Below are 14,699 nucleotides of genomic sequence, written 5' to 3'. Positions count from 1 at the left end.
AGTTGTGCTTTTTGGTAACGATGTTCAAACTGCCCAAGTCATGTCGCTCAGAAAATCTACCAGCATTGGGCAAACTCACCTGGGACATCCGCAATTCCGCCTTGCATATGTCAAAGGTCCGTAGACATGTCTTGAGATATTTATTCCTGCCATGATTGACGTGTTCGTAGGACTCAAACTGTATTCCGAATCAATTCTCGGCGTTAAACCTCCTTTTCTTGCGTTGTCTACATGCCCGATCGCCTGCATCACAGGGAGAATAGGAAAACCACATCACAGGTGCCATTTCAAACATCTATACCCGAGGCTGAACTTTCATTTGCATGAATGTCTAAATTAAATTATAGATGTTATCAGAACGGAAAACACGGCATGTCTTGGGACCATCCCGCGACGAAAAGTAGAGCTAAAAGGGGCTTGGGAGTCGACAAACCTTAATGGAGAATAGTGCTATTTGGCCAAAAGGGCAGGTGGTGCCCCTTGTGACTTGGGGATAGGGGCACTTGAAGCAGCTTCATGTATATTATCGCTTGTAATCATATCTCATAAGCCCGTTAGAGTCTATTCCCTGTAGACAAGGTATCGTTGCGCTGTCGAAATACTCCCACTGCAATGTCCCATTATAATGCAACCCAAAGAAACCAGCTTCCCGCAAAAAAGGCATGTGAATGTGATTCGTCCCAAGACCCATGTGTTTTTGCCAATTCCCCAACGCCACGCCGTGCTGATCTAAGGAACTTCAAGTCTAGCTCTTGCCAACTCATCTGCGCTTCTTCCACTTGTGGTGGCTCCAGCAGATCTCTAAATCAAATCACGACACCCACCGCGGACCCTTCTCTAAGACAGCGCTTCTTGGCAGCCAGGGCCGGCTCGTCGGCCCCTTCGTCGCTCGTGTCGTCCTCGAAACTTCCGTTCAGAACTTCGCTCAGAGCTCTTCGCTTTCGTTTGCCACTCTTGGTAGTGACGTCGCTGTCGTCGTCGCTGTCCTCCCATGTCTCTATATCGTTGGGATCAAAAGGTCCGACAACATCCTCCCCTAAAGCCTTGCCCATCCTCTCGCGCAAGCCTAGGATAGGCCAGATCGGGACTCTTGTGAGTTGGATGTCTAAGCCTGGAACTTTGCCCGACTCGTCCTCTGGTGTATTGAACGGGTCGTGGAATCGCTGAAGGAATTTTGCCGTGACAGTGGCTGTGTATATCATGAACTCCGCAGTATCGTTATCTTGCGTCAGGATTCGTAAAGTGAGATCGTAGAAGGTAGGGTTTAAGGGGATGCCCCGAGGCTCCCAGGCGTGTTCCCTGCGGAGAGAGGGACCGGGCAGCCCGTAGAAATGCCTCTGGGCCATTGCCAAGAAGACCCCCACCAAATGGGGATCTTGATCATCGTTAGACGGTGTGAGCATTTTGGCCCGGAGCTGCTGCAGCCGCCAGACCGGCTCGTTCAAAGTGTTTTTCGGGCCCGGCGCCACTCGGAATACACTCCTCCGCATAGTGGCAAGCTGATTCTTTCCGAGATAGCACATCATGGGAAGGCCGATCGGATTGTGGCCCGGCGAGCTCGATGCCGATGTGAGGCCGAATGATTCTGCAGGTCGGGTTGAGACTGAGCGGAAAGACTCGTACGAATCCCAGACATCTGTGGAAAAGTTCCACATGACCTGAACCCGCACAGCATCACGATAAACGCGGCGGCCGAAAAAGAGGTGAAGGTCCGGTAGAAATCGAACCTTGGAGAATGGTTTGGGCCATAGTGTCTCGAGGACAATCTTGACGGCGTTGGAGCTTAGAGTATGAGATTGCGAGGACGGCATGAGAATTTCGGTGAGAGCTTCGCTGAGAGTTATAATGGCCTGCGACGGTCGCATGTGTCCCCTGGATGGCAGGGTCCCGGCTGCCTCTGACGGTAAAGGACTATCGCATCGGGGCAGCTCCCGGAAGCGCACCCCAAGGAGGTCGCAGTGCTGTTCGGTCCAGAAGAGTGGGCGCACAAAAAGCGAAGAGCCAGCGTGCTGGTGCATGAGGTCGTATATTGAGTTTCTGGAAGGGCAGTGCACAGCACGTCTTCTCCGCCGCTTTGGCGGTGTGGCAGAGGGCTCGGATGCCTGCGCCGGAGGGAGCAGGTCCGGATCGATGGGCAATCCACCCAAGAGGGGTTGTGGCGACGCGTCCATGTTAATCAAGGCGCGCAGGTTGGTCAATATGCTGAACCCTGAGAAGAAGTGTGAGCTGGAAGATGAGAGTTAACAGAGCTTGTTATAGTTGATGGAGTGGCGCTGGAAGGCAGCAGCGGTGGAGGGGATGACTGACCCCCAGGTGGGCATGAGGTGGGCTGACGGGAGCTTGACTCCTCGCGTGCCGTTCGTGCCCCTCGGCGGAGGACAAACGCGACGATTGATCCCTGTTTGTCGCAAAGAGTCACCTCACGGATCTTAACACCTGTCAGTGACAAGGGACAATCAACAAGGCCACAACGAACAAAAGACAAGGGCGCAAACTCACCTGACTTCAGCAGCAAGTATCAGCGGAACTACAGAATTGATGGGGAGAAATTGTGATGTGGGTTGCAGCTGAGGCAGAAGGTGTCGCATCGAAGGTGCAGACAAGGCGGGCAGGGCGGCAAGCCGACCTTAATAAGCCCTGGAATAGGATGCTACCACACCAACAAAAGGGCGCGTCTTTCTCCGGTTGCCACTGCCTCTGCTGGCCTGCCCTCGGCGCGATCGATGAGCGATGTCACGTGCAAGATGACAGGCTAGGCAGCAGCCACGTTGGCTGTGGCGGTGCGCCCACTTTTATGCTTCGATCGTGGCTTTCTCCCAACAAGTTTTGTCACCCAGTTTCTGCCTGACATTCAGGCCTAAGATATTAGGCAGAAGAAAGCCAGCCCACAAGCCAGCCTCGCATGCCCCACACCATTGACGACAGCTTCGAGCATCAGCAAGTAGAGCCCCGCCAACGACTGCATCCTGGTCGTGCGCCATCCATTGCTCGGACCAACTTCGTTGAGCTGCCAACCAGCTGCTGTTCAAGATGCCGGTACGTTTGGAACTCTAACATTCTATGAGGTTGGCGAGCTGGAACCCCTGGGCCATAGTGCAGCTCTGCCGGCCCTCTCCCAGCCCAGACTGCCAGCGTCATCGTACAGTACACCAGAGCTAACCGCTCCGACCACCAATGTTCAGGCCTATAACTCCATCTTCAACAACGACCCGAACACCCCGCGCCTCATTGGCAACTTTCCGCTCCTCCCCCTGCGCACTAAGACCCGCGGTCCCGCCTACACCCTCCCGCTCGTCTCGCTGCCCGCCTACGAGGCCCCCGACCCGGACGACGAGAGCTACGACATCCTCGACGAGGTCCTCGCTCTGTTCCGCGCAAACACCTTCTTCCGCAACTTTGAGATCCAGGGCCCGGCCGACCGCCTGCTCGTCTACGGTATCTGGTTCGTCAGCGACTGCCTCACCAAGATCAAGCCCAAGGCCAGCGCCCGCGAAGCCCAGAAGGATGTCATGAACCTCGCCCTCGACAGCAACTTTGCGATCCCCGGAGACCCGGCATGGCCTTTGAACCAGGTAGGATCTCCCCATGCGTACCAGCAGATGTTGGGTCGTGGCACCGCCCTAGCAGTACGACTGACTTCCTTGTCTTAGATGTACGAGCCGCCTAGGGACCGGCAAGATGCGGAGCAGCTGAGGCAGTACATGTCGCAGGTACGGCAGGAGCTGGCGGTACGGTTACTGGCGCGCGTGTACCAAGATGATGAGACCACGCCCAGCAAGTGGTGGCTGAGCTTCGTCAAGAGAAAGTTCATGGGCAAGTCCCTGTAGATATCCACCGACATGCATAGACAGCCGCTGTGATCAGAGCAACGATATTTGGCGATTGCGTTTGAGGAGAAATTATCTAAAATTCGTTCCAAAAGGGTATACTTTGTATTGCTCTGGGGAATCATGAGTCTAGCCTAGGTTAAGGGACTCGGCTTGGAGAAAGCCTCGTGGAGCTCTAATAGAAAACCCCTGGTACCTTACCCCCCCTATCAACCCCATCAAGGATATGAGGTTAAATCCAGGACAGTATCACCTGGGATACGGTATTTAAACTATACCACGTGGAGGGCGCTCTACCCACAGGTTAAAGATATACTCGAGCGCTACACCCCAGATAAGCCGGTTTATACAGTAAGATTAGCTTCGCCAAAGCCTATGGTGCCTTCTTTCTCCTGAATTTACCTCGCGCCTCAATTCTACCTTCTACCGGAACAGCCTTCCAGCCCGTGAATACGTAGCCCTCGGCGCCGCCCCTCTCCGTCATGAGCGGATGCGTCCGTTTCGGCAGCACCTGCCACCGCCTCGCCCGACTCGTCTGGATGCTCGCGCCAAGGACTAGCGTCGGGTTGATGGGAAACTCGTCGTTGCCCTCCCAGTGCTCCAGCTCGGCTGCCGTCTTGCCGACCACTTCCGCCGGCGGGGTCGTAACCCACGCGGAGCGGCGGGCCACGCTGAAGCAGTCGGCCAGCTGCGCCAGGGGTTCGATGTTCTGCGAGTAGATGGCGATCGGGGCGCCGCCGGCTAGCAGCGGGAGGGCGTGTCGGAGGATGGAGATCGGGTCCATGGTGCTCGCCACGGCGAGTCCGGACATGTTGCCCGCGCGGGTGGTGTCGACAATGTGGCGCGTCCGAGCCCAGCGCCGACGTTTCCGGTGGTAGTTGCCACGCTGGTTAGTCTTCCACGAGGCCAGAGTTTCGGCATCTACCTCAGGAGGCACGTCTGTGTAGGCCGGGTCATCCTCCGGGCTCACAAGTTGAAGCCAAGAGAGGGTCATAAGATTCTTGTAGAGAGTATGATAAGGCGGAGTGGGGTTGACCTCAGCGCTATCAAAATCAAAGTAACGTAGGATGAAGAGATTTGGTTGGTTGTTGTGATGTACGACTGTGATGGTGTTATTTGAGGAGTAGGGGATTTCCATATCGTCCCGCCGTCGCTTCTTTGGCTTGGCTTGAGCCACGGCGGTGCTGTCGCCATTTGGATCTCCTTTGTCGTCTCCAGGGGCATGTTGCTCGCTGGTGTTTGCTTGTCCCATTTCGGTATCAGCGAGCTGATCTTCTGTCGTCTCTTCGGGTTCGTCGTACAGAATCCCCATTCGTTCGGCAAGGGCGGCCGTCAGTAGCCCTCCGGTATCATCAACAACTAGCCATCGTCCTCCGGGAGGCCCCTCGGCGCCCTCCAGCGGCGGTGCTGCGAAATGCACATCCGCCCAGCATCCTACTAGGGCCAGAGCCTCCTGCCGCATCTCTAGTATCTTGGCGGCATCTTTATCCTCCAGCATCCAGTACCCCAAAAGAGGCACGTCGAGGGGCAGCACCGTGAATCGTCGAATGTATTTCTTGGTCTTGAGGAGCTTGTACTTCGCCAGCGAGAATGTTGTCTTCTCGTCGATAGCGGTGTGAGAGAGAAGGAGTTTTGCAATGAGCTCCTTGCCAGCCGAGGAACCCTTCTTCTTGAGCTCCTCGATCTCGGCCGGGGTGAGGGTCTGGCGGGCAGAGTCGTCGAGGATCTCCCGATGTGAGCGCGCGATGACTCGACCGCTAGTCTCGTCGACGAGTGTTAGCTCGTCACCGTCCGCGGGGACTATGACATCGTCGTTCTCGGCATCGTCGGCAGCCGTTGTGTCGGCGCTCGTGTCTGCCAGGGCGTCTTCATTGAGCTCGGTGGCCGGGACAACGCGCAGGCGGGAAAAGTCCTCGCCGTTGCACTTGTCTTGAACTTCGTACGTCAAGTGGTAGGGGCGTTCTATGATGAGGTTACTGGGAAAGGAGCCGTATTTCCCGAGCGAGATGGTGCTTGAGGCGTGTCAGTGGGATATTGGCGGGGGCGACGAGGGAGATACCCACGTGTTGGGAGTGATTTGGAGGATTTTGAGATTGTCATTGGGGAGTTTGAGAGCTACCCAGCCATTGGGCCTGACCTTGTCCCTGGGCATTTCAATGACGGGGGCAGATGCGCATAGTTGTTGTTTTGTGTCGCTTGACTTTTCCATCCAGATTTCCTCGTACACTGGGACACCGAGCCCAAAAATTATCCTCACCTCGGTGAGCCCCGCAGTCTAGTTCCGCCACCGCGCCTACCCACCGAGGAACGTTGCTCGCAGAGCTAAGCCCTATTCGGAGAAGAATCAACTTCCGAAACAAGTATCGGGTGCATAGCTTAGTAGTACGTACCTTACCTAAAGTAGTACGTAGCACGTAAGTACCATATCAGGTGTATTAATATGAGAGTATACAAGTTCCAGTAGGAGTACTCATATAAGGACCTTAACTCTAAAAAGGCTTGCACTACTCCGTACATGGCGCTGGAATAAATTACCAATACTATACGACAAGCATAAAGTAGGTAAACTTTGAGTTAAATGTAATGCCTGGGAGTTACGTTGTCTCAAAATAGTCGGAGGTCACAGGCTGCAATATATGAGCCGTCCGTCATTAGAACCCCAAATAGATCTATCAACATAGAAACACCAGGTTCTGCTTCTGTGCATCTTCCCATTTACCTTTCTTTGGAAAGAGCATGTAGCTTAGTTCAGCAACGTTGGCATGACTTCTGATGTCATGATCTCCGAAGAACGCGCTCCATACTCGACTCGCCCTTAGTGTCGCTGAGAGGTAGTAGAATGTCGTATATCCCTGCATGTTGAAGCTCTCAGCGCAATCACAAGAGTCGCAAAAGTTTGTCGATTGAATCTCTTGGGGCATTTTGGACAACCTTGTTTTCTGTGGGGGTACTATTAACCTTTCCACGTGGTCTTGTAGGTTAGATCGCGTATTACGCGTTGAACTATATATATACACTGCATATGCGTGAGTTTTTTTTTGTTGGAAATATAAACGAAGGCCGCTCATAATTATGCAGGTAAATTCATGTAAATTCGTTCGTCAGAAGAACAGGTCAAGAAAAATGGGCAAAATGTGTAAAATGGGCAAAATGTGTAAAATGGGCAAAATGTGTAAAATGGGCCAAAATGTGGCAATAGTGAAATAGATAACTCTTGTTAACTAGAGTTTTCTTGTATCTATACTATTAAGAGTATGATATCCAGGGTGCATTGTGATTTGAATAAGGACGGAAGGAGGGTTGAGTCTCGAACCAACCTGTGGTGATGCTACTTTGGAGTCGATTGTGATATCTAGTGGGGTGTAATGTGACGTAAACACGGGTGAAAGGAGCGCGGCTGGAAAGCATTATAATATAAACACGGATGAAAATAGAGTCTAGCCTGGAAGCAGCCTGTGATATTACTAGTCTGGGGTCTATGGGACAAAATCTTTCATTTATCCTAGCAACTCACACATGTACGGACTCGATCCCATAATTAAATGGCCAGCCGTTCCACCTTGTCGCGCATAGCCCTGATGGACCCAGCCAACTCACTGCCTTCATTGGCAGTGATGCAAGCAGCGATCACTGGGCGAGTGACGCCGCAAGCTCTTCCAAGATGCATCTTGCTCGGCACAAACACGTACGGCGTGTTCTTATCCTCGCACAAAAGAGGCAGATGCAGAAGGATGGCGAGGGGAGTGGTGTCGGCGGCGAGCACCGCAATTTCGCAAACGCCGCGGTTCAGGGCCTTGGTGACTGAATTGAGAACGACACGTTAGCATCGTCGCCGTAGTTAGATCTGTTGAGGAGCTAGACAAACCTTCATTGGCACCCTTCTTGGCTTGACCGAGGTGCTTTGCGTTCTGCATCAGATCGAGCAGCTCCTGGGTCAAGGCTGCATCGGCCAAAGGCCAGGCTAAAGAGAAGGTTAGTTTGACCTTAGAAACAGGGCTGCAGAATGGAAATATACCTGCGGAGTCTGCGGACGACATTGTGATGTTGAGAGGCTCGCTCTGGGACGAGTTCACTGCCTTGCTGAAGGTCGGGTTGTGTGAAGGATGGATGTGGTAGGGAAAATCTTTCCGGTCTCGCAAACTCATACTGTTGAGTACTAGTACTATTTCATCGAAGTGGGGCTTACATAATCACATAAGTAACGTATACGGGAGGGTCTTTGACGTGAGATCTCATTGGCTAGGTAATGGTAGGGGTCCTATCGATAAGTGCATGTGACAATCCATTTGCACAGTCACTACTTCCTGAGAGTCAATGACCATTTGCTAGGTCTGTAAATAGGGAACAGGGCCCCAAGTAGGGTTTTTGGTGGTAATAGTACATAGAAATTGAGTTGTCAGTGTGCTCTGTGCATGAACCTGGTTTGGGGTTGTAAGGAGGTGCTTGGGACACCCACAGCTTTTCGCCCCACCACGCTAGATAGCCTCTGTGGGTAGGATGCAGATCACACACATACACACACATCTATATCTATCCACACACATTCGTTCCACATTGATCGTCCGCCTCATCACAGGGATTATGTACCTATCTACGGAGTACATTCGTAGTGGAAGTTACTTAAGTGTGTGCAGTGAAGCCCCACCGTGCGCCTGTCGACTCTACACCCAACACTGCCGAACGTTCATGCTCTTGCGACTTGGACGTAAAAGGCCCCCTTCCACACTATTTAACATTCGACCGAATCAGTCTCATCTAGCTTCGTCTGCCGCTTGCCGTTGATCTTGGCCGCTCGCAGTGGCTCCAAAAGAGCCTTTGACAAGCCTTTGAACGCTCTTGCAAGACCCGAGAACGCGTAAAGGGTCAAGCTCATGGCCCCAAACACGAAGAACGGCACGATGGTGTAGGTGACGATGTAGAAGCATCCGCCAGGCCTCTTCACCACGTCAAACAGCTCGGTAGCCATGATTTCGGCAGCCCCATCCTCCCACTTCCACGGCCCCACGAGGCGGAACTTGGGGTTGAAGTTGGACCCCATGGCCCACGTGTACAGCACCTTCAAGCCTTTGGAGGCGACGAACGAGATGGTCGGAGCAGAGCCCATGTCGAGCGCCAGCTGGTAGGCGTAGCTCTCGTGGTCGACGCCGCGCTTTGCGGAAAAGAGGTCGTAGCCCGCACGGGCGTGGAGCTTCCAGTCCATCTCATATGGCTCGAGAGAATTCTTGTTAGGAGTTAGAGGGACCTGGGATGGGAACTGGCTCTGCAGCAGGCGAAGGACCCAGAACTGAGCTTGGAGCTCCGCGAGAGGAGGAATGCCACCGAGGCTAGGTCGGACGAAACCGATGAAGCTGACATCGACACTTCCGCTCTGGTAGACACATCGGACATCTGTGTCGGCCAGGGCTGGGTAGCCATCCCCAAGGAAGGGGAACTTGGTTTCATAACCGGTCGCTAGAACGACAACGTCAGGCTTGATACGTCTCGGGGGGCTTCCTGTCTCGTCTTTCAGCGTCATGCAGCCTTCATCGTCGACCTCCTGCGGCCAGGACATGACATCGATTTTGCGGCCGTTAGTTTCCTTGATGTAGACGTTGAACATGGAGGCGCGCATTCTGTTCCACCAGGACTTGGACCGATGGCCAGCCGAGATGTATGGGAGAGCTCGGTCGGACTTGCAGAAGAAGATGGCATCGGCGTGCTTGCGCTCCTTTCCCATGTGCCCAACCCACTGATCAGGGCCCTCCTCGGTGCCAGAGATGAGAGTTTGCGAGTTCTTGATCCACTGGTCATAGGCAAGCCAAAGCAAAGGACCTCGCTGTAGCGCAGGGTGGACATAGGCCGTGTCAAACAAGCTGGCAATGCACGTATCGACGGGCTTATTGGATCGTGCTTCTTGTTCCGTCCCTCGGGGAATGGGGACGATCTTGGGGCCGCAGAAAAATCCGCCTCGGTGGCAGATGGTGACGGACTTGGTAGGTGATGTCACTGCCAGATGGGCCATGTCCATGGACGTCTCACCCGCGCCGAGAACCACGACGTTGGTATCTTGTCCGAACTGCTCGCGCGTTTTGACCTGCGACGAATGAAAGACTGTAGGGATTCTGTCTAACCCTCTGATCTGTGGAATTCGTGGGGTGACGTTGAGGCCGGAACAGACAGCGATGGCGTCGCAGGCCCATCTCTCCACCTCGCTCTCGGTCTTGAGAAATTCGACAATGTGCCCGCCAGTCGTCGAGTCTCGATTCACTTTTTGAACGGTCGCGTTGAGGTTGATAGCATCCCAGAGGTTGAATTTGGTGGCATAATCCCTGAGATACTGGACATATGCCCCCGGAGTGATAAAGTCGGGGGCATCCCGCGGAAGTCGAAAGTCGGAAAAGGCAGTCAGGTACTTGGACGAGACCAGTTCGGCGTCTTCATAGATGCGTTGGACAAAGGTGCCACCTATGTCACCATCGGCTTCGAAGAGACGAGCCTCGACGGGGGGGATCGGGAAGTATTCGTGGGCATGGAGAAGGAACTTGAGGGTTACAAGGCCGGAAGCCCCTCCACCGATGACGGCGACCTTCATTGTTCTCGGGGACGTGCGCAAGGCAAGGCTTTGGAGGCGTGTTGTGGAAAAAGGAGAGTCAAGAAGGTCAATGATATGAGAGGCTGTAGACTGTAATGTTGAGGGGGAAGACAGCAATGCCGGGGTTGCAGACTACAAAGTCGGAGAGAAGAGGCAAGAGGAGCATGCTGGCGACTAAGACTAGACAACCTGTTGACCGCTCTATTCACTGTTGGATGGGGTGGGCACTCGGACATCATCCTGCTGTTCTCTTCCTGCCCAGTGACTGAGGCGATGGTGGAACTGATCCGACAGCTGCGAGTGTTGGGCCCAGCTGCGCGCAGCTGTTTGTTTGCCCTGCGGACTTCGGAACACCAAGAACACTGTGCACTTATTGACTCGAGAACACAGCCGACCTCCGGGGCCAACATGCATTGTCTGTGCTGAACCCCTCACCATGATCATCTTTGTTGGCTTGTCGGGAGCAGTGGAGCTCGACGGGGTCTCAAGATTTACCCACTTGGGCATCATCAGTTGCGACGTCGTCAACTATCGCGGAATGCTTCAACTAAAATGTATTCAAGCTACGTGTGAGCTATCTATGTGGTTCCGCATGCTGGGGTAATCCCTGATCCCACTCACACTTGACGCAAGCATAGGGCTGGTGCTACATATATGTGGCATGGGCTCTAGGCCCTCAACCGCAGCTTCACAAGCACAGGGGTACGCACGGGTCCTCGCACTGGGGTAACTTACAATCAATCCGTGTTGGTCAGCTTGGCTTTTTCGCCTTGTTGGCTGTCTATCCGCACTCATACAGCGTTCGCTGTCTTGTTGGCTCGAAGACGGGAGCCAGCGAATCTCAAGCGCCCAGCACCTCGGTCACCCGAGAAAATACAGTACGAGCATGCCACGCTGGGAAATTTCAGAGGTTGCTGAGGTGTCTATCCGCCCTTGTACTCATATGATAAAAGCATTTCAGGTTATGCAACATGTGAGCCAACACACACTCTCTCTCCTAGTATGTAGCCTCAGGGACCCAAGCACCTTGACCAACACACTCATGCCCAGCGTATGGCATCAACACCACCAGATGCCACCATTATCGAGAAGATTGGAAATCTGTTATGTAAACGACTCGTGGGGGCTGTAGTCCGTCTAGAGATATGAGGCCGTTGTGTGCAGGATTGAATGGGTGCAACGAGTCTGTCGAGCTAGTTGTGCATTCCGTTTACGGAGCATTTCTGCCGTTACATGGGATGCACGGGAAGTGGGGTAGGAGTATCTGGGGGACGGGAAGGACTACTACTACTACTAGTACTAAGCGCTGCAGGTATCCGTACATGGGATGTACTACTAGGCCCTAGTTTATGTAGTACGGGAGAGGAGTGAGGATGGTAAAAGGCGCGCCAAAGTTAAATATACGCCGATGAACAGCTTTTGATAATCCCCTCCCTCCTCTGTCCTCCCTCCTCCTTGCGCGAAGAGGGACTTATAGACGCCTCTCTACTATTGGGTTATATGGAGTAGGGATATGGTTGTTCGCGGCAGCGTAAATTAACAAGCATCCAGGGAGCTCGATTAAAATGGCCTCAAATCGCCTTCTTGGCAGCCTATCCCTGCAACCTGCTGTGCTTCCGATGTAAGCCAAGATACTATGTGAGCCAAGGCACTATGTGAGCCAAGGCACTATGTGAGCCAAGGCACTATGTGGTTATAACCTGATATCCCGGCTCGTCATCTTCAACATGATCCTCGCTCTGTCACATGCTGAGCTGCCCTGACCGGACACACTGGCTGTCGTGGGTTAACACTCGGAGGTCTTCTAGCCTTGGGGTGCTGACCCGTGACAAAATTCTAGCCATTTTGTAGCCTAAAATTCTGGAAATCTAGACTATCGTTTGCGTCGATGACTGAGTAGCAGCGTAGCTAGTTACATCCTCGTAGAGGAACAGGCTTAACATAGCGTTGGATCGCCCAAAATTTGTTGAATATGAAGGGATTATCATCTCTACAAATGGGACATATCTCTACATCATGCTGCTGGGGTTATATGGGTAGCTTGTATGGTTTGACCCTTTGAGAAGGTTAGGTCTACATATAATAGCCTACGAGTGTGGCAGGGTCTTCGGCCTCTCTTTTCCTATGGCGCTTATCGTGGCTATTGAAGTGTAGGGGGGTCTGGTGGTCGAACGATAAAAACTGGCCATCTGTGTAGTATAAAGAGGTAGCTAGTTTCCACAGAATATCAGGTTCTTCTCGTTCTTTATAGCTAATAACTTATGGCAAAGTTGGATCTTCTGTGGTGCGTGCTGTGGGTGCTAGGCGGAGAACCGGTGTACGCGGTATACGCCTCTGACATAGCTAGGGGCCATTAGAAGGATTTAACACCTCTCATAGCTAGCGTAGTCATTAGAATCATTCATCATGATCGATATCGCCAATTTAATCAACATTCTGTCTTACTGAGTATTCTGAACAGCTTCTTTTGATTCTTGCGTGTAAGCGTCTGTACCCTCTGTTGTGTTGTGGGTTGTTGGTTGTATGTGTCTCTGCCCTCTCCCAACTCAATATCAGCAATAGGAAGGTATGCATGGGTTTGGGATGCCACCAAACTCAGTGGCCCAGAGTGCAACATCGCATTCTGGAATACAAAATATACAACTAGAACGTTAAAGTAAAAGCTCAGGTCAACAAGTGAATTCACTTGTAGAGAGAGTCTGGTCATCAGGCCAAATAGCAGTAATTTCACGCCCTGAGCATCGAGTGCGGACTCTGCCGAGGCTGCCAGCCAAGGGAACGTTATGGCGGCAGCGGGAAGTATCAAACCAGTGGAGAGGAGGCTCTTCATATATATACTCTTCTTATACTCCCTGGCAATATAAGGCTGAAGTGTCTTTCGCGTCCCGACGGCAGGTTGGACATACTTGCCTCGCTAGTGGCTACATGCTGCGACTCTCGCAGCTGGACCGACCACAGCATGAACCACTTCTGCTACTTAGAGACTCATGCAGGGAAAATCAGTAAAAACAATTAATCATTTGTAGTTTTGTCACTTTTGTGCCACTATATTTTCGTATGGGAGGCGGAATGGGAATGAGGCAAGTGGGGGTGGGGTATTAGGGGGTAGGTACGAATGGTTGCTCGCAACTCCCGTCTTTGGCATGAAGGTGCTGGCTTCCCTAGAATCTCAAAGTCGACAGAGTTTTCACACGGAGTTCAGGGCTTAGGGCTCACGGATTACCTTGGGCTCCCACAACCTGGCCTCCATCGCATCGAAATAAAATATTCGGCTGGATACCAAGGCCTCACTCTCTCGCACGGCGGCAGCGATGCCCTGTTTGTCCATTCTCCCTAGTCTCGACGGGCCGGGCCGCACTCCCCCCACTTCGTACCCTACGCCGAACTTGGAACCTGGTTGGCCATCGCGACTCTCAATGCCTCAATGCCTTACACGGCCTTGGTGGATAGACCCTGGCTCGATTCCGCGTCGGACACGTGGGGATTCATTTTCTTGTTGGCCTTGGGCCGTCGGCGAAGCTTCCCTAGGCTTGTGTTCCTGATCCACGGTCACGTTCTACGAGACGGTGCCAGGCAACGAATCGTTAGCTACGACCTGCGGGCTCAGTATAGCGCGTCTGGTCTAGCCCGTCTCATTGTTCGAGAACAAAGCTTAGACAGTTGAGCAAACAACCCGCCACAACCTAACCCAAGGCGCGCCAGGATAACCAAATACTTGCGAGTCGTGGACTCGTGGTGGGAAGGCCGCTTTTGATGCGGCTCAGCCATCCGACGATAGCCATGGTACGCGTAACACTCAACGATATCGCCAATTGAGATGCCCATTTCGGTTGGAGCTTCAATTAGAACGGGTTTCCTCTCCTCGTTGTATGTCTTTGGCGCTGAGTGGCTATAGTCAAACGTGCCTCTTGGACCCGGCTGGCCGTGGCTGAATCGAGCCCCGAACGCCACGGGCTGGCAGTCTAGGCAGGCTGCGGCCACGTCCGCTGACATCAAATGAGTTTGGCTTTTACAGAAACGGCTTGGCTGGTAGGCGCAACGAGAGCTTGGGACCCCTCAAGCGCCCCATCCATGTTCTTCCTCACCGGCGCCGAGACATGACCTGACTATATTTTTTGGGGGGAGGCCCAGAGCCAGAGCGGGGCAAACCTTGCTCCGACAGTCGTTGACGCCAGTGACACCTCTAGTTGCTTGCAACTAAGTGACATCATGTGGGACGAATCGATAGTAGATGCATACGCCCGTTCGAAGTTCTGGACGACCCACCAAGATGGCATCCATGCCATGTCGGACAAGGCAAT

At 53.1% G+C, this 14,699-nt stretch overlaps 5 protein-coding genes across 5 annotated transcripts; 1 reads left to right on the top strand and 4 right to left on the bottom strand.

The window, feature by feature from the left end:
- Positions 1–806: 806 nt before the first annotated feature.
- On the bottom strand, positions 807–2,171 carry ACO1O0_006602 (uncharacterized protein; the record flags this gene model as incomplete). The annotated part of the gene is made up of 1 exon (XM_083195987.1): positions 807–2,171. One exon carries the CDS (start codon positions 2,169–2,171, stop codon positions 807–809), a length of 1,365 nt encoding a protein of 454 aa, XP_083049003.1.
- Positions 2,172–3,030: 859 nt separating this feature from the next.
- Positions 3,031–3,827, top strand: ARC18 (actin-related protein 2/3 complex subunit 3; the record flags this gene model as incomplete). Its single annotated transcript, XM_083195986.1, has 3 exons — positions 3,031–3,036; positions 3,183–3,572; positions 3,651–3,827. 3 exons carry the CDS (start codon positions 3,031–3,033, stop codon positions 3,825–3,827), a joined length of 573 nt encoding a protein of 190 aa, XP_083049002.1.
- Positions 3,828–4,200: 373 nt separating this feature from the next.
- On the bottom strand, positions 4,201–5,979 carry TRM6 (tRNA (adenine(58)-N(1))-methyltransferase non-catalytic subunit TRM6; the record flags this gene model as incomplete). The annotated part of the gene is made up of 2 exons (XM_083195985.1): positions 4,201–5,839; positions 5,891–5,979. The coding sequence occupies 2 exons, from the start codon at positions 5,977–5,979 to the stop codon at positions 4,201–4,203; spliced, it is 1,728 nt and encodes a 575-aa protein (XP_083049001.1).
- A 1,386-nt stretch (positions 5,980–7,365) lies between these two features.
- SNU13 (RNA binding protein SNU13) lies at positions 7,366–7,864 on the bottom strand (the record flags this gene model as incomplete). Its single annotated transcript, XM_083195984.1, has 3 exons — positions 7,366–7,628; positions 7,693–7,788; positions 7,843–7,864. 3 exons carry the CDS (start codon positions 7,862–7,864, stop codon positions 7,366–7,368), a joined length of 381 nt encoding a protein of 126 aa, XP_083049000.1.
- A 692-nt stretch (positions 7,865–8,556) lies between these two features.
- Positions 8,557–10,398, bottom strand: ACO1O0_006598 (uncharacterized protein; the record flags this gene model as incomplete). The annotated part of the gene is made up of 1 exon (XM_083195983.1): positions 8,557–10,398. The coding sequence occupies one exon, from the start codon at positions 10,396–10,398 to the stop codon at positions 8,557–8,559; it is 1,842 nt and encodes a 613-aa protein (XP_083048999.1).
- Between the last annotated feature and the right edge of the window lie 4,301 nt (positions 10,399–14,699).

The sequence above is a fragment of the Amphichorda felina genome, assembly GCF_050947745.1.
Source record: "Amphichorda felina strain 45539 chromosome Unknown scaffold_6, whole genome shotgun sequence".
Taxonomy (NCBI): Eukaryota; Fungi; Ascomycota; class Sordariomycetes; order Hypocreales; family Bionectriaceae; genus Amphichorda; species Amphichorda felina.
The sequence above is the reverse complement of the archived record's forward strand: the minus strand, read 5'-3'. Positions and strand labels throughout refer to the sequence as shown.